The following is a 17997-nucleotide window of genomic DNA, read 5'->3' as shown; positions in this document are numbered from 1 at the left end:
CAGGGCGGGGTTGAAATTGGGGTTGAATGACAGCTGATGATCACACAGTGAAATGACTATAATCATGTCTTTGTTCAGCTCTCTGGTAATTAGAAAGCTGAGCTCCTGCCCATGTCTTGGGGGCTGGATGGCGTAGGCTTGTTTGGAATCAACTTTAGCAGATTGCCCTCCAGGGTAAAAGTATTGATAAGGAGTCAGGGTCTGGGTGTGGCAGGGCCTTCCAGACCCAGGACCAGCATCCCGTGGCTTGAACTTTCCAACTTACTCAGCTGTGCTTTTTCCAGTGTCCTACGTCCTCCAGTTGCCGAAAGGGGAGATTTGCTTTCCATTAGTCACTTTCTACAGATTTGTAATTTCTTCCCAGGCTGTTTTCCATAGCCTTTCTTGTATGTAGGTATATATGCATGTATGTATTTTTTTTTCATATTTTCATCGATTGTTTGGGAATTTCATACCATGAACTTTGAGCACCCTCTCTTCCCAGTCCTCCCAGGTCTGCCCTCCCCACCGTTGGGAACACCCACCCATACACCCCCACAAAAATCAAAGAAGAAGAAGAAGAAAAAAACCCAAGTACAATTGTGTTGCCCATGTACTCACTGAAGCATGGTCAAACTCCCAGTGGCCAGCCCCTTCAAGAAAACAGAGTCCCTCTTGACCCACAGTCCTTCCAGAAACCATCAACTGTGGAGAGAGCTACACTTTAGCACCCTTACCACAAGTTTTAATAGCCTTTCTTTACCAGACTCAAGGCCCATTCCTTCCTATGTCCACCATTTTGGAAGCACTTGGCATACTGAACCAGAATGCACAGAACAGACAGGCCTTCGCTACCTGCTAACCTCGGGTGACTCACCTGGGAGGAAGAGCTGGGAGGTGGGCTCTCCAAGGTAACCTACCTGGCGAGGGACAAGCTGGCCCTCAACTCCAAGCTGGCCAGGTGCAGCCTGTCTCCCTGCCATCCTCTTTACACGGTTATTTTAGGACTGTCACATTGGATTTCTATGTGGCAGGAAATTGAAAGGAAGCTGCCATGATGGAGATACAGCTCACTAGAATTCAAGTCCAGCCTCCAGCACACAAAACCCCAAAAAACTGTTAATCCCACCAGGCGAAAATAAGACCATTACTACAATTCTGAGCCAAACTTCAAGCAAGCTTTAATCAAATCCTGGACAGGATGATGGACTATGGCTACCTCCATTCCAGGAGTCCCAGAAATGGCTATGAGCTATGCTGGCCAGGTGCTCAATAAAAGCCATACTTGAAATACAAAGCCAACTTGCTATAACCTTGAGCTTCTGACACTGCTTCCCCTCCTGAGTTCTGGGTTAGTAGTTACCTGTCACTATGCCTCCAGGATTTCATGGATTTCCAGGTCATCACTTTACCAACTGAGCTCCCTTCCAGGCCTCGTGACTCCCCTAACTTCATACTAACACCCATTCTGGGGCCAGCAAGATGGTTCAGTGAGCAAAGGCACCTGTTGCCAAGCCTGACAACCTTGCTTAATCCTCAGATCACACATGGCAGAAGAGAAAACTGACTCCTGCAAGTACCCTCTAGACACATAAGAATTAGTAAATATGTGAGAAAATCCTCAAAACCAGGAGATGAACAAGCTCAATGCTTTACAGCATGACTAATTCATTTTTGTTTTATAGCAGTGACTACAGACCAAATTTTACTGTTTTTTTTTTTGTTGTTGTTGTTGTTTTTGTAACATTACTTTCCATTCAGGCCTGGCCCCCTACTGTGTGTGTGTGTGTGTGTGTGTGTGTGTGTGTGTGCTTGTCCATGTGCACATGTGCACGGGGGCAGGCCAGAGGACAAGCCTCAGATGTCATTCTTCAGTCATCATGCACTTCTTTTTTTGAGGCAGGGTCTCTCACTGAATCTCACCCTCACGAGTGAGCCTCAGAGATCTGCTTGTCTCTGCCTCCCCCTGCCAGGTGTATGAATCTGTCACAATGCTTGCCTTTTTTTTTGTGTGGGTTCTGAGGCTTAAACTCAGGTACTTACACTTGTGTGGTGAGCACCAGCTAGGCTAGATCCCCAGGGATATTTTTCTTTATATATTTTCCTCCAGCTTTCCAGCCAATACAGTCATATTTAATTCTGTTAGCCTGTTGTATTAGAAGTTTTATTTTCGAGGGTGGGGCTAATGAACTAGTTATAAGGACACAAACCTAGTAGATTCAGGATCTACTATGATTGGGACATGCAGACTGGCAGTGATATGGCATGTTTTCATATGGATAGGTTCAGGTGGATTCTCCCAAGAACTGCCTCAGAAGAAATGGCCTGCCAATCATCCAAATGAGATCCAGGAGTATGCTGGTTATTTATTATTTGATAAAGTCAGGGGTGAAACCAAGGGCCTCCTGTATGCCAAGCATGCATGCTACTATTGAGCTTCAGCTCAGGCCCAGATGTGTCTTTTGTTTTTGCTCTGTGGTTGTTGGCTCTGACTGAAGATGTCTGTAGACCAGGCTGGTCTCAAACCAACTCCTTATCCTCCCGTGTCTGCCTCCTAAGAGCGGCTATTCCAGATATGTGTCACTGCACCTAGAGCGCATGCTTCTTCACTTCCTTTCCTTTCAATCACCAGTATCCATGGCTGTCCAACACTCACAGAAGTAACTGCTCAGACGGTTGTTCATTCTCACTGTGATGTGTGGAGGTAGTGCTTGTTCATTTCTTCGCTTTTGTTTGTTGATGTACTCGTTCACTCACTCATTCATTCAACAGTCTATAAAAAGCAGTGCTATATTATGTTAGCTCTAGAGGGCAGAATGTTCCTCGAGCCACTTCCCCTGTGCTTCTTCACTTGGAAACTGTCACTCAGTGGTGCTCAGGATGATTAAAGAATGCCTTAAATTAACTACAGTTTGGAATATAGATACAGCAGAAGCATTTCCTAAATTTTAATTCTTATGCCTTTTGGATATTTTTTTGTTTTGGATATTTTTTTGTTTCTCACCAGGTAGCCCTGGCTGGCCTGGAACTCACAGTGATCCAACTGCCTCTGTTTCCAGATGCTGCCTTCCTGCTCCCCACAGCAGGTCACCGCTTGGGGAATTTGTGGTATTGTATGTGTATATATGGACTTACAAAGGTAATACATGCACATTGTAAAATATATCAATCCTGCAGACATATCTGATGCAGACAGCAAGGTTGCTCAGGGATTAGGAACACCCGTCTGTCACCTCCAAGCTAAGGAAGGCCACTGGCTCCCTTCCGTTCTATGGACAGAACATTACCCATGCTGTATTTTTATAGATGATTTAATGTAAAGTAGCATGAGTCTTGTTCTGGAGCTCAACTTTTTTTCTGTGCATAATTAAGTGTATTTAAAATGATTTAAAATAAATTATGAGTCATACCTCAGCCTTTCTTTACCAGTGAAATGAAATGCAATGTGTCAAACTTGAGTTAAATCCATAATCTCCCTGGATGCGCTTTTGACTTGCTTGTAAGGGAGGCAGGCAGGCAAAGTGGAAGCAGCTCTGTGTGCCATATTGACATTCAACACTGAGAAGGTCAGAGTATGCAGTTGATGTCAATATGTTCATCCCAAACTGCAATAAAGCTGTCCCAGCAACTGCAATCCCAGCTGCCTGCCATTTCCCTGTCCTTTGGGCTAGAAATGTGCCACTAGGAACCTCCACTCCCTGCTACTGATCCGCCAGGTTTCCCTGTGAAGGGCTGTTTTAAGTATCAATAGAATCCTAGATTTTAGGTTGTGAAGACAAAAATCCCCACACCAGTTAAGGGGTTTATTTGACAAAAAAAGTAATAAAAGATGACAGCTGGGTTTTCTTCCACATGAAAATTGCCAAATAATTGCACAGCATGTCACCATAAGTATCATAAAGTGAGTTTAGCGCTCAGCTTGGCTTTCCAAAGCTTTGCCAGATTTTTTTTTTTTTTTCAGTTTTAAAAACCAGACTTTGGGAAAATGTATTCCCTCTACCTCTGTTCATGTTTATGTATTTATTGCCAAGGATGGTAGACATAAGTGACAGTTCGAAAACTATGTCACTGTGATACCACAGCTGGCCTACCCATTCCCCATCAGGGACACAGCCTCGGAATGGCCACAGCCCAGCTGTACACGTCCTTCCCAGGATGGAGGCCATTCAGCCCACACATTGACAACAAAATAACCAATAAAGCAAGGAATGGTGGGGCTTCTTTGGGTCTCTTCCCTGAACATTACTTCTTCATGGTAAATATCCCTAAGACAAATGCTTATCAAAACAACCTTGGATTTCTGCTTCTAACAGTACACACCAAAGCAGGTAATATATGAACCCTGTGGAAACAAAGAAAACTAGAAGAATTTCATAAGAGGAGTCACAATCACCTCAACTGTCAAGGGGCCTAAGTGTTTTAGCTCCACCTTACCTACCATGTGTCAACCAAAAAAGAAAAACGAGCCAAATTCTAGAAAAATTAGAGAATTAAAAGTTAAGAATCATTTCATAGCCAGTTCCTATCTGTTATGTTGAGCATAACTCAATTTAAAAATTACATTGGCTTCCCATCCATGGCCTAAATGCTTTCATAGAGCGGCCTGCCAGAGGCCATTAACTCACAGCCCTCACAAAAGGAGAAGCAGCATTTCTTTCTGATTCACCAGCCATCCTTCCAACTGGCATCTGCACTCACTCACTTCACTCAGCATTTGGCAAGCTCTTTTCCCCTTCTGAGTCCTGGTCACTTCCCCTCAGAATGAGATGTAGGGAACAACCTGAAGGTACCCTGATTTAAAAAAAAAAAGATGAACATGTCTGATGTTGGGTGGGATGCACAGATACGAATGAGGAAAATGTGCCTTAGTACTGTCAGGGTGTGCTGCATTTTATTTGGGAAATGAGACAAAAATCTTTCCACGATCAGCCACTCCATGTGACATCCCAGCCCACACTCTGCTACTGACATTTTATCTCCCACTGAACAGCCCGGCTGTTGTAACATTTTCAGGATTCTTAATTTATGTCTTGCAGGATCTAAAATCAGAAGGCAGGGGCTTTAAGAAAATAACCAGTGTTGACAGGCACCTTTATACTTCAAGAAGCTGCTACACCTTCGTGCTGCTAGAAGTTGGGGAACATTCTCTTCTACTTCTTCCAAAATATGTCCAGAAGATAGGAGGAGATGAGAGCTGTCCCAAACCATTGACTTTTCTTTTTCCATATAAACCTAGGAAAAAAACCTTTCCTAACATCTAGTATTTGCTAGCAAGCTTATTATTTTTTCTATAGGATAAATTCCAGCATTTGATTAATTTAAAATGAATTAGAGCTGCGGTTCTCAACCTGTGAGTCGAGACCCCTGGGGGGTGTCTCATATTAGATATTTACATTTTGATTCATAACAGTAGCAAAATTAGTTATGGAGTGGCAATGAAAATAACTTTATGGCTGGGGTTCACAACAACGTGAGGAACTGTATTAAAGAGTCAGCCGCATTAGGAAGGTTGAGAACCACTGAATTAGAATAACCAAGATATAGTGTTAATTAAGCTTCTCATCTGCAGCCAAGTACTGTGGAAAAGGGAAAGGAACAAAAGGCCAGGTCATGAACTTAGTATAAGCTTTATAATTTCCTGAATGGTTGAGTCTCTGACCATGAAGAAAGAAGAGAGGATAATGATGGCAATTCCTTCACTAAATGATGAGGTTCCAAAAGGGGTCACAATAAGGTTCAAAATCATTCAGCTGTGGAGAAACTGAAACCAAAATTGCAAGTTTTTTTGTTTGTTTTTTTTACATTATACCACGGCTTTGTAAATGCAGTGCGCTGGCTAGTCTTACGTCAAGTTGACACACAAACTAGAGTTATCTGAAAGGAGGGAACTTCAATTGAGAAAATGTCTCCATAAGATATTAACTAGTGACTGAAGGGGGAGGGTCCAGCCCACTGTGGGTGGGGCCATCCCTGGGATGGTGGTCCTGGGTTCTATAAGAAAGCAGGCTGAGCATGTGAATCAGACCAATAGCAGCACCTGTCCATGGCCCCTGCATCAGCTGCTGCCTCCTGTTTGAATTCCTGTCTTGACTTTGGTGATGGACAGCAATATGGACATGTAAGCCAGATAAGTGTAAGCCAAACAAACCCTTTCCTTCCCAGCTTGCTTTTTGGTTATGGTGTTTTGTTGCAACAACAGAAAAACCTAGACAGGAGGTAACTTTGGATTAGCTTATCATTAGAAGCTGCGGGAACCTTTGCTGTCAAGGTTATTAGAGGTGCTGAATACAAAGACAGGATGCCAATGCATGTCCTGGCCCTAGAGCACTCAGCCTTGATTCTTTTCTTCTTAGGATGGGTTTAACCCTATTTATCTGCACTGCAGTCCTTAAAAGACAGGATCTTGAGCCTGATGATTAAATCTGCTACTAACTGCTGGCCTTAGCAAGCTGCTTCATTTTTCTGGTCCTCATTATCCTGTGCTATAAAATAGAGATGGTCATAGCATCTATTCAGGGTTGTTGTGAGGATTCAGTAACATTTATAGAAAATAGTATTTTAAGCTTAGCATTATCTATCCATTAGACAACTTACATTTAAAATGTAGCATACATAAAACTATAGTGTGTGTGCAAAACCCTCTGGTTAAATGATAGAACTAAAAGCTTGTTCCAACCCTGGAGAGTTAGAAACCAGCACACTCCTTTTGTATAGTATTTGACACACAGTGGAAGCTTAAACCTACTCTACGTTGTACTGAGTACTGCTGTGAGAAAAAGCTGCAACTGCGCATCATTCAAGCAGAAGGTAGAGATTTCACAAGCGTTCCCAGTCACCGCCCCTGCAGGTGTTTACCTCAAGAACAGAGGCCAGGAAAGACATGAGCAACCAATCCTCACAAATGCAGAAGGCAGTAAAATCTCACACTCAAAAGCTACAAACTAAACCAGGCTCAGTGGCACACGCCTGTAATCCCAGCACTCGGGCAGGCTGAGCCAGCAGATCTTTGTGAGTTCAAGGCTAGCCTGGTCTACAAAGCAAGTCTAGGTCGGTCAAGGCTATACTGAGAAACCCTGTCTCGAAAAAACAAAAGAAAAGGAAAAAAAAGAAAAGCGGCGAAATGTGCACACAGGTGCCTTAAGTTTAGGTTAATTGTGTGCCCTCTGCACAGGACCTACAGAGACGCCTTCCCTCCCTCTCCTTCCCTCCCTCCTCTTCCCTCCCTACTCCTCTTTCCTCCCTCCCCTCCTCCCTTCCTTCTCCTTTTCCCTTCCTCTCTTCTCTCCCTTCTCCTTTCCCTCTCCTCTCTCTTCCCTCTCTCCCCTCTCTTCTTTCCTCCTTCTCCTCCCTCCCTCCCTTCTCTTCTCTTCCCTCTCTCTTCTCCCCAATCCTCTCTCTCTCCTTTCCTGTCACTTTTCTTGGCATTGAGACAGAATTTCGCTTACAGGCGTTGCACTCACAGCCGGCTCCAAAACGCTTCTCTTATATTAATTGAGGTGAAATTCCTAATAACCCTTGGTACTAAAGACCCCGCTACAGATACTAAATAACCCTCAAATAGGCCAGCACCAGGACGGGACGGGACCAGGCCCCACCCCTGGGCCGGGCCCCGCCCTCGTGCCGGGCCCCGCCCAGAACGCTCCCTGGCCGACCCCGGTGCGGTCTCAGCCGCCTGCTTGGTCCGCAGGACGCTTGTGCATTTGTCAAGGCGTCTTCTCTACGCCCGCATCTGAATGAGCGGCATAGAGAAGCCTGAGTTTTCGGAGAGCCTCAGAACAGCCTCTGTCCGTGTTCTTTATAGCTGGTTTTCATTTCCAGGTCTCGGGAACACGGTCTGTTTCCCTGACGCGGCTTAAGAGGCATGTTTTAAGTCAGGCGCTCTCTAGACAGTCCTGATCCTGGATCAGGGTCCTTCCGCAGAGCTTTAAGCGGGCCAAAGGGAACGCCGGGTCCTTCTCTAGGGCGGTCGCACAGGCAGCGGTTCTGTGGAGCCGGGCTTAGCCAACATGTACTACAAGTTTAGCGGTTTCACGCAGAAATTGGCTGGAGCTTGGGCTTCGGAAGCCTACAGTCCGCAGGTACGGATTGTGCCGCGCCGCCGTGGGCGGGAGAACGGCGGCCCGAGGCAAGCAGTCGCGGGGTCCTAGCCGGGAGAGGTTTGCTCGTGTCTCCTGGTATCCTACCACCCAGGCTTACAGCAGTCGCCGAGGCTTCTCTGTGCGCAGGGCACCCTAAAGCAAGGTTTGCATGTCGCAGAAATTCGGTCTGATACCCTTCGGGGGTCAAGGTGACCCCTGAGGTGGCTGCTTAAGATGGATTTCCCGTGGAGTCGGTGTTGCGCCGAAAGTGGCTTACCTGAATTGCGCTTCAGCCCTCCCTCGTTGAGGTGGTCTTTGTGACTTTCCCTTGTCACCCCTGTCAGCCCAGAAAGCAGCTTCACCCACCCCCCGAGTGGAGGAGTGGGGAAGGCGAGATTGAGACGCTTGCTCATAAGGCCTGGATGACTTCCGATACTTGGGAAAGTATGGGACGTGACACCCAAGGAAGTTTACACTTTCGTTAATTATAAAATAGCCAGACAGAGCCTATTGGGCGATCTGACATTAGAGACTACCAGTGGCGTTTCCGTCTCCAGCCACTGTTTGAAAATGTGGTATTTTAGAGTTCCATTCATACTACGTTAGTACTGAATTTAGCAGCCTTAATTTTGTGACCTTGACTGTTACTTTTTGTTGTGAGCCCTTTCTGATTCAGGGCGGCATTAATTGGGGTAAATGCGGTATATGTCAAACGAGCAGCTTTTTCTGGCAGATGGTTGGTGCTGGATAAATCCTATATATTCTCCAGAAGCTGAAGCTGAATCATTCCTCAGAGTAGTGTGAGAGGCTTGGTGGAACACGAAGCTGGAAAACCCTGACTAGAATAGTAAGTGACCCTTATGGGCCGTAAAAGATACTCTGTTTCTGTCTCTTTTCTACCCCTCTGGGACACTATATCTTGCCTAACAAGTATGATTTCAATCCAAGATTAGATGTGCATTCAGGATAAAGTAGGTCAAGAAGGGCAGAGTTTGCTCTTATGGGAGGACGAGGAGGAAAAGTCTTATGAGTTTTTACATGTTCAGCTTTTGAGGATATGTCACATCTGGTAGCAACTGAGTTTATGAATATGATGTTTAATAGACCTGGCTGTTTTCAGCCTGTGATTTGTAGTAGGCCCTTGGTGATGGAGAGATCGTTCAGAAAGTTATGTAAACAAAAAAAAAAGAGAGAGAGAGAGAGAGACTTACAGAAATGTGAAGGGAAATGAGGACAATTCACTCAACCATCCAGGAGTAGAAGGGGAACTGGTGTGGTGTCACGAAAACTCAGTGTAATGAGTTGTAAGGAAAGAACTGCCAGTATGTTGATTGATTTCTTGTACAGAAAATGTGGGGAAATAGTTATTTCTATTGTACCTTCTATAGTGTATTTTCAGTTTGTAGAGATAGTGTATTATGGATAGGTAAGTTTTAGCATGCATATACCCTGTAACCCACTCCTTTATTAATATGCAGATCATTACTTACACCACCTTTAGGAAGGTCTCACGTGCTCTTTATTAAAAAAATCCTTGTCTGCCTTCCTACTTTGACATTTATTAGTATAAACAGTTTTGCCTATTTTTGAACCCCCTGTAAACCCCATATTCTCCTGTGTAAGGCTTACTTTATGTACTTTTGAGGTTCTTTCTTGTTCCATGTCACAGGGTATGTCACAGGGTTTTTGTGATAATTGTAGGTGTGCTTTTTGAAATGAGGTTATTTTATTTTTTATGTTTATGAATGTTTTGTCTGAATGTAAGTGTGCACATGTGCATGCCTAGGGCCTGCAGAGGACAGAAGAGTTTCCAAATCCCCTGGAACTAGAGTTACAGACAGCTGTGAGCCACTGTGTGGGTGCTGGGAATTAAACCTGGGTTCTCTCCACAGAGCAGCCAGTGCTCTCAGCTGCTGCACCACTGCTCAAGCATAACCTAAGTGTGTTGCTTAGAAGAAGAAAGTAAAAATTTGACTAAGTGTCATTGAGATAAAATTGACATGCAGAGCAGGGATTATATAAAGACACCCTTAATATAGACAGGGCTTTCAGATTTTTTTTGGCTTCCCTTGAATTAGATTTCACCCTAGTGTTAGAATTTCTAAGTTGCTTAAAGCTTTTATTCTTATGGTTGTGGAGATTGAGCTGAAGAGTTTGTGTATGCTAGACAAGTGCTTTAGCACGGGGCTATGCTTCAGCTCATCTAAAGATTCCCAGGCTATGTTGAAAGAAGCAGTTTTGCATGGGCACTATATGAATTGTAGATTCAGAGTGACTGTGGCAGCTCCTGCAGGGGCTTGTGCCCACAGACAGCACCAGAGAAAACAGCAATGTTAAGCTGACGCGCTCTTCTCTTCAACAGAAGGGGTTTACACCCATTTCCACCTGGAAAGCTGGGACTGGATGTATTTAGTAACCTGGTGATCTTTTGAAGGCCCAGGCTTCACCCCTAGATTCCCAGGATATTGTATTTATCCCAGACTCTGAGCACTGTTTCTCAGTCAGTAGAACTCAGTCTTATGGGAAAGGTCATACTTTGCTAAACACATGTACTTTGGAAAGGAGTTTCAATGTATTCATGCCTTAAGCTTGGTTATGATAATTGTCAAGAGAAAACTTTACTGAAGTTGTACTGTGTTTAAATATGTCAAAAATAAAGTGTTCAGTTCACACTTCAGAAGTCTGAACCAACACCAGAACTGGATTCCCTTCTTGCTTCATGAGGATCGCTCCTCTGCCTGCTGTAGCATATTTGTAGGGACACCCACACCCCCTACACACACAAACTCTCTCCCCGACTCTGTGCTCTGATTCTTATAATTAGTATTTTGTTTTCTTGGACGCGGTGCACTGTAAAATGAAAATATTTGTAACATTCAGCATTACATAAAGTGAATAAGTAGCATGCATTAAATAACCAGATATGGGAATGCTACTTCTGTAACAAAAGCAGAGAGAGTTGTAATTGTTCAGAGAATACTTTATAGTGGCTGATTAAAAGCATTCGTATTTTGTGATGTGTGCCACAAATAAATTGAGGCACATGAAAAGGTACTTGACTTTATTAGTCAATAGGGAAAAGCAAAAGAAGACTGCAATGGAATACCACTTCATGCCTATAACCAGAAAGACAGGCTTTAGCTTGTAGAAATGAAGATACAGAGAAATCAGAAGCCTGCTACATTGTTGGAGTGAATTTAAAAATGGTGCAGGCACTTCAGAATGCAATTTGGTAGTGTCTTAGGGTGTTTCTTGCTGTGAGAAAGATCATGACCAAAAGCAACTTGGAGAGGAAAGGGTTTGTCTTCCAACTCTCCAGTTACACTCAATTGCTGAGTGAATCAGAGTAGGAACTTAAGCAGGAACACTACTCTTGCCTTGCTCAGCCTGCTTTCTTATGGCACCGAGAACCACCAACCCAGGAGAGGCCCTCCCCACAGGCCAGTGTGTGTATGTGTGGGGGGTGTCATTTTCTTAATTGAGAATCCCACTGATGACTCTAGCTTGTGTCCAGTTGGCATAAAAGTAGCTAGCACAGGTAGTTTCTTAGAAAGGGAATATACTTTACTATTTGTCCTGGCAATTCTAGTCTTGATATTAGAATGTTAGTCCAGGTATGGGGAAATGAGGGAGAAGAGAGATGGACGAGGGTCATTGGGTCAGTAACTTTGGCTGTGGAGGAGAATCATGAGGGGCCTATGGTAAAATAACCAAATTGTGTAAGAAATGAATAGAAGATTGACCCAGAAAGTTGTGGAAATGTGCCATCTGACTGATGAGTGGCTTGCTGGGGATCAGGAGTGAGTATCCAAGCTGACGTAGAAATGCGAGGGTGGCAGAGCTCTCCATGGAGACCGGGAGCTCCTGATAGGATTGATAGTGTGTTGTAGGCATTGAGTCACTGAAGATTTAATCTGGTTTCCAGTCATAAACCAGAGGTTTGGCAGGTTTCTAACATTTAAGTACTATTTTATGTGTTCAGTGGTTTACCTGCATCCATATATGTGCACTGCCTGCATCTCTAGTGTCCACAGAAGTCAGAAGAAGGGATTGGATCCCCTGGATCTAGAGCTAAGGATGGTTCTGTGAGCCACCATATGAGTCCTCAGCAAGAGCAACAAGTGCTCCAGCCTTCTCTCGAGCCTCTGCTAGAAACATTTTTTAAAAATGAGATAATTTTCTGTCTCCACCCTCTTCCTTAGACCTAAAAGGTGGAAGAAAAGGCTGAGCCAAGCAGCTTTAGGAAGAAAATCAGGTTTGCTTTTGTCTTTAAACATTTCAGCTAGAGATGGCTGTTCTATTAATTACCACTACTGCTTTTTCAGGGAACCTAAGTTTGGTTGCCAATAGTCTAGTCCATTGGCTTACAACCACCTGTAACTCCAACCTCAGGGGATATGATGCTCTTCTCTGGGCTCCTCAGACACCTGCATTCACATGTACACAGATGTTCCACCCCTCCCTCCATACACACAGAAAATACACATACTTTTAAAATAAATCCTTTTTTTTTAAATGGAGCCAGACAAGACAGTACACCAGCACTGCCAATCCCACTACTGCTCACAATGTACTTAACCGTACTGTTTCTTTAGTAGTTGAGCCCAGTTCCTGGCACAGTTGAATAATCCCAGCATGGGAGGTAGAAGCAGGAGAATCAGGAGTTCAAGTTTATCCATGGCTACAGATTAAGTTCTAGACCAGCCTGAGCTTCATGAGACCCTATCTTTTTTTTTTTTTTTTTTAAATTTTACTTATTATTTATACAGCATCCTGCCTGCATGTGTGCCTGCAGGCCAGGAGAGGGCACCAGTTCTCATTATAGATGGCTGTGAGCCACCATGTGGTTGCTGGGAATTGAACTCAGGACCTTGGGAAGAACAGCCAGTGCTCTTAACCTCTGAGCCATCTCTTCAGCCCCCATGAGACCCTATCTTAAAAAAGCAAAACATAGCCTGGCAGAGGTGGCAAACGCCTGTAATCCCAGCAGAACAGGTAGATCTTTGAGCCAGCCTGGTCTACAGAGCGCCCTCCAGGACAGCCAGGGCTACACAGAGAAACTCTGTCTTGAAAACAACGAAGAAACAAAACAAATAAGCAAAACATAGAATTTGGAACATTTATAAGCTGCAGTGTCTTGGTAGAGATATTGTTTAGCATTCTTGTGTTCTTATCTTCAATCTCCATGACACATTTCTTCCCTGTTTTTTAGCAATTAAACAGGAAGTGTCCAAACTGTTATAGAGGTAGGGAGTAATTACAGAATCAGTGTTAAAAAGTAAAGCCTGGCTGGGCCCAGTAGCACACACCTTTGATCTCAGCACTCAGGGAGGCAGAGGCAGCAGATCTCTGAGTTTGAGGCCAGCCTGATCTACAAATCAGAGTCCAGGACAGCCAGGGCTATACAGAGGAACTCTGTCTTGAGAAAACAAAAACAAACAGAGTAAAGCCTGAAGATATAGCTCAGTGGTAGAGCACTGATCAAGTAATCCTTATGCATGGTTGATGGGGACAACATTAGTGATATATATATATATATATATATATATATATATATATATATATATGTCTTAAATATCTATATCTAGATTAGGTCTTGTCGGTTACAAATTTCTTTGAAAAGTAAGGACTAATGACTATAGAGTCTAGGCTTGAAATTCCTTTCAAATTTAAAATTTTATTTTTTCAAGTTAGAATTTAAAGGGATAATTTTACTGGCTTATAACTCTTCAACTTTAGTGTACAGTATTATAGAGATCCCTTTGTATATGTTACTTTGCTGCTTTGTGCCTTCAGATAAAAAACAAAACAATTTTCTTTAGTTTTTGGTTTGTTGTTTTTGTGGTACTGGGGCTGCTCATGCTATGCAGGGACTTTGCTATGAGCTATATCCTCAACTTGCCCGTAGGTTCTTTGAAAACAGTAAGGCAGCCTTTAATCCCAGCACTCAGGCAGAGGCTGGTGGATCTCATTGAGTTCAAGGCTGACCTGGTCTACATAGGAGCTCCTGGTCAGTGGAGGCTACAAAGTAATAGTAAGCCCTGTATAGAAAGGCCAGTTTAAATTTTGAGCCACTCTTAAAAAAAACAAAAAGATTTATTTTTTTGTGTTTAACACTGTTAGCCCCATGTGTGGGTGTGTACACCTGTGTTAGGGTGCCTGTAGAGTTGAGAGATATAAGGTCCCCTGGAGGTAGAGTTTCAGGTGGTTGTGAGTGGCAACACATGGGTGCTGGGAACTGAACTTGTGTCCTCTGCAAAAGCAGTACATGCTCGTAATGACTGAGCCTTCTTTCCAGCCTCCATGGTTAATTTTAGAACAATTGGATAACTTTATAAAGAAAGCTGTCTCAGCTAGCAGCCCCTCCCACTCCTGCTCTAAACAGCCAGTAATGTACTTTTGTTGTTGGAGTTCTGTATTCTGCACTGCTGTTAACTGAATCATGTAATGTGTAGTCTTTTTGGCTTGAGATAGGCTCTCTGTGTAGTCTTGGCTGTCCAGGAACCTCTTCTGTAGACTAGGCTGTCCTTGAACTCAGAGATCTGCCTGCCTCAGTCTTCTCAGTGCTGGAATTAAAGGTCTGTGCCACCATGACCTGGCTGATGTGTCTAGTCTTTTGTACCAGGGTTCTGTGCATGTGGCCAATCTAGTTCTCAGGAGCCATCCACTTTAGGTATTAGAGTCTCTCCCTGGGCCCTGGGTTTCTCAGTTAGGCTAGCTGAATCCCAGGGATGTCCTGCTTCCACTCTGCCTCCCAGTGTTGAGATTACAAGCTGATGCCTCCACACTAGCCTCATACTTGGTGCTTGGGAGTGAGCTCAGGCCTCTTTACAAGCATGGGTGGGCACGGTACTGACTTAGCTATCTCTGTGTTAGCATATCAGTTCAGACAGCTGAGGAGAGGGGACATCAAGGACCTTGTAGACACAGTACTTCTTGAAGCTCACATTGGCCTTTTCTTATCTTTCCATCTCACTGGTAGAGTTCTTGACAGTTTGCTTTGGGAAAGCAGATAAGGGTGTTTTGTCAGAGGGTTGAGAAGCACCAAAAGCCCCATAATGCAAGTGACAGAGATCTTGTTTCTAGTGAGTGCTGCCTCTGCAACTAGCTCAGCTGCCCAGACATACTCATGGCTTGCTGTTCCCTTCTGCTTTCCTGCAGGGGCTAAAGCCAGTTTCTGCAGAAACACCGCCCATCATATTTGCCACACCAACCAAACTGACCTCCAATGTGACAGCATATGATTATGCTGGGAAGAACAAAGTTCCAGAGCTGCAGAAATTCTTCCAGGTGAGTGAAGACAGGAGCAGAGAACTGAGCCGCATGAGTGTGTGTACTGGGGCGGGAGCTTCTGAAACTGAGTTCACTTTAATGCTGTTTTCTCCCAACCTCCTTTTCTTCACCTAGAACTCTTGACTTTAGTTTGATCCATTGCCTAATAGAACCTTTTCACAGGTAGATGGGAATAACAGGGAGGGTGGTTCATGACTGCATTGCCATGTCACATGCACACTTTTTCAGATCGCTCATGCAGTGTGGGTCTTCATAATCACTGAGAGAACACAGAAGCACATGTAATGACATTGAATCTGCCAGTGGGCCTATTAATGTTTGTCACACATGCGGTGACTTAAAAAAATGTGTGTGTGCGCACGTGTGCGTGCATGCATGCATGCATGCGTGTGTGTTACAGTGTTTGTGGGAACTGCCCTCTTGCCAGCCCTATGCAGTGACTTTTGGCAGCCGGTTTCTTCTCTGTTTGTCTTGCTTGGTAGTACAATTCACTGCACTGTTAATGGAAGTTGGGGAACCCTCTTAGGTATGTCATCAACAGAGAAAAGCCAGAATTGACACTTCATATGATGAATCTACTTAGAGACAGTCAAGAGCCCAGTGACCTGACTCACTCAGCTCTTGCTCTGCTGGTTGACAGAGCCATTAGAGCTGTCACTACAGGGTTGCCTCTCCACGTGATGATGTCCAGGGTCAGGCCTGTCCTGGCTATAGAGCACTTTCATGTTGCTCAATGTAAGTCTTTTAAATCTGATGTAAGATTTAAGAGGCTATTGGAGTCTGAATATGAATTAAATGTCACAGTATGAATTAACTGCCCTAGAAATTTATGCGTGAGAGCTTTAGCCAGCTGACGGAAGGAAGCAGCTGGTTAGGAATGGACTGGCATTTATAACTGGCTCATGTGACTGTGCTCCCCAGGATCAGGAGCCAGTGTAAACGCAGGTGAGCTCAGGCAGTCCTTGTGCCTGTGCTTTGTTCAGGGGCTCATAGTCTTGACTTTTAAAAAGTTTCTCAGGGCTCTGCTCTTGGCAGAGTCATAATATGTGAAGGCCTTAGGAAACATGGACTTGGCTCATGTTGTGGCCTCAGACTCAGTTGTAGAGAATGACTCCAGACTAAGTCTTGAACTCCTGTCTTTAAGAAGTGTTCTGGTGTTTGCCATTCTGTGCATCACGGGCTCCCACTATACTGTGTTTATGGGGAGTTTTCATGAGAGACACATTTTCTTCTCCAGTCCCTTGTCAAATCTTTCCTTGCTAGCCAGCTCATTGTCAATTCTTGCTTTCCAGAAGGCTGATGGTGTGCCCATCCACCTGAAACGAGGCCTTCCCGACCAAATGCTGTACCGGACCACCATGGCCCTGACGCTAGGAGGGACCATCTACTGCCTGATCGCCCTCTACATGGCTTCACAGCCCAAGAACAAATGATCCGGCCAGAGGGGGCTGGCGTGCTGTGCCACAGATCCTGTGAATTTTTATCTCGCATTATTTGTTTTGTTTTTCCACTTGGATAGTCTACTTAATATTTTTTTAAACAAAGGAAAAGATAAGAATACAGCATTTTGGTTCGTAAGATGCAGATGGCCTGTCAGATGTCAGAGTGCATTTGACAGTTAAAGCTATTGTTGAAGGAAATGACCCTGAGCCATATTTGTGCTCCTGCTATCCCTGGAGCTTCTGGATGAAAGTTGCTCAGGAGCTCATTGATGGCTGTCAGTGCTCAGGGTCTCCGAGACTCGGACTGTGTCTAAGCAGGAACCACAGGAACCTTTCTGGGTGTAGTGGCTGAGGGAGGAAGACGAAAGCCAGAGGTCAAGCGTGTGGAATGAGGGATTTGAGTTAGCCACCTGGGGACTTTTCCACCATGCAGTAAAATGTTAATAGGAATTCGCACTCTGCCTCTATTTATTGAGCATCATTTGTCTTGCCCACATCTTTAGTAGAATGTCATGTGTTTTTTCTGTCATGGGAAAGAGCACCTGTCAGTGCCGCACCTTACACAGACATCCCAGAAAGTCTCCTTGAACCATGCTGTGGCTTCAAGTTAGGGTTTATTTAACTGAAGGGTAAATACATGAATAAAAATTTTTAGTTTTAAATGTATTTATTTATTTGTTTATTTGTTTGTTTATTGATTTATCATTTTGAGGCAGTGTCTTACTCTGTTTCATTGGCTGACCTGGAACTCACTGTGTAGACCAGACTGGCCTCAAACTCACAGAGATCCGCCTGTCCCCAGCACTGGAATTAAAAGCATGTGCCACCACGCCCAGTCCCGTGATTGTTCTGAAAGACTGTTTAATTTCAAGTTCAGCACAGTGGCACATACCTTTAATCCCAGCACTCCCCAGACAGAGGAGGGCAGACAGATCTCTGTGAATTCGAGGATAATATGTGTGTTTTGCTTATATGTATATCTGTGTACTATATGTGTGCATGGTGCTCATGGAGATAAAAGAGTGTTAGATCCCTTGGAATTAGTGTTCCAGTGGGTTGTGAGCTTCTAGGAATTGAGCACTGATCCAGGGTGGTATAATCCTGTAATGAGCACTCTGGGAGGCTGAGGCAGGCAGAGCTCTAAGTTCAAGAGCAACCCTGGTCTACAAACTGAGTCCAGGACAACCAAGGCTATACAGAGAAAC

General features: G+C 44.2%; 1 protein-coding gene across 1 annotated transcript; it reads left to right on the top strand.

The window, feature by feature from the left end:
- Positions 1–7910: 7910 nt before the first annotated feature.
- LOC129685446 (cytochrome c oxidase subunit 7A-related protein, mitochondrial) lies at positions 7911–17458 on the top strand. Its single transcript, XM_055618986.1, has 3 exons — positions 7911–8057; positions 15219–15347; positions 16643–17458. The coding sequence occupies exons 1-3, from the start codon at positions 7986–7988 to the stop codon at positions 16781–16783; spliced, it is 342 nt and encodes a 113-aa protein (XP_055474961.1). The 5' UTR covers positions 7911–7985; the 3' UTR covers positions 16784–17458.
- The last annotated feature ends 539 nt before the right edge of the window (positions 17459–17997 follow it).

The sequence above is a fragment of the Psammomys obesus genome, unplaced genomic scaffold (assembly GCF_907164565.1).
Source record: "Psammomys obesus unplaced genomic scaffold, mPsaObe1.curated_primary_1811, whole genome shotgun sequence".
NCBI lineage: Eukaryota > Metazoa > Chordata > Mammalia > Rodentia > Muridae > Psammomys > Psammomys obesus.
Note: the sequence above shows the minus strand (reverse complement) of the source record. Positions and strands in the feature narration are given on the sequence as shown.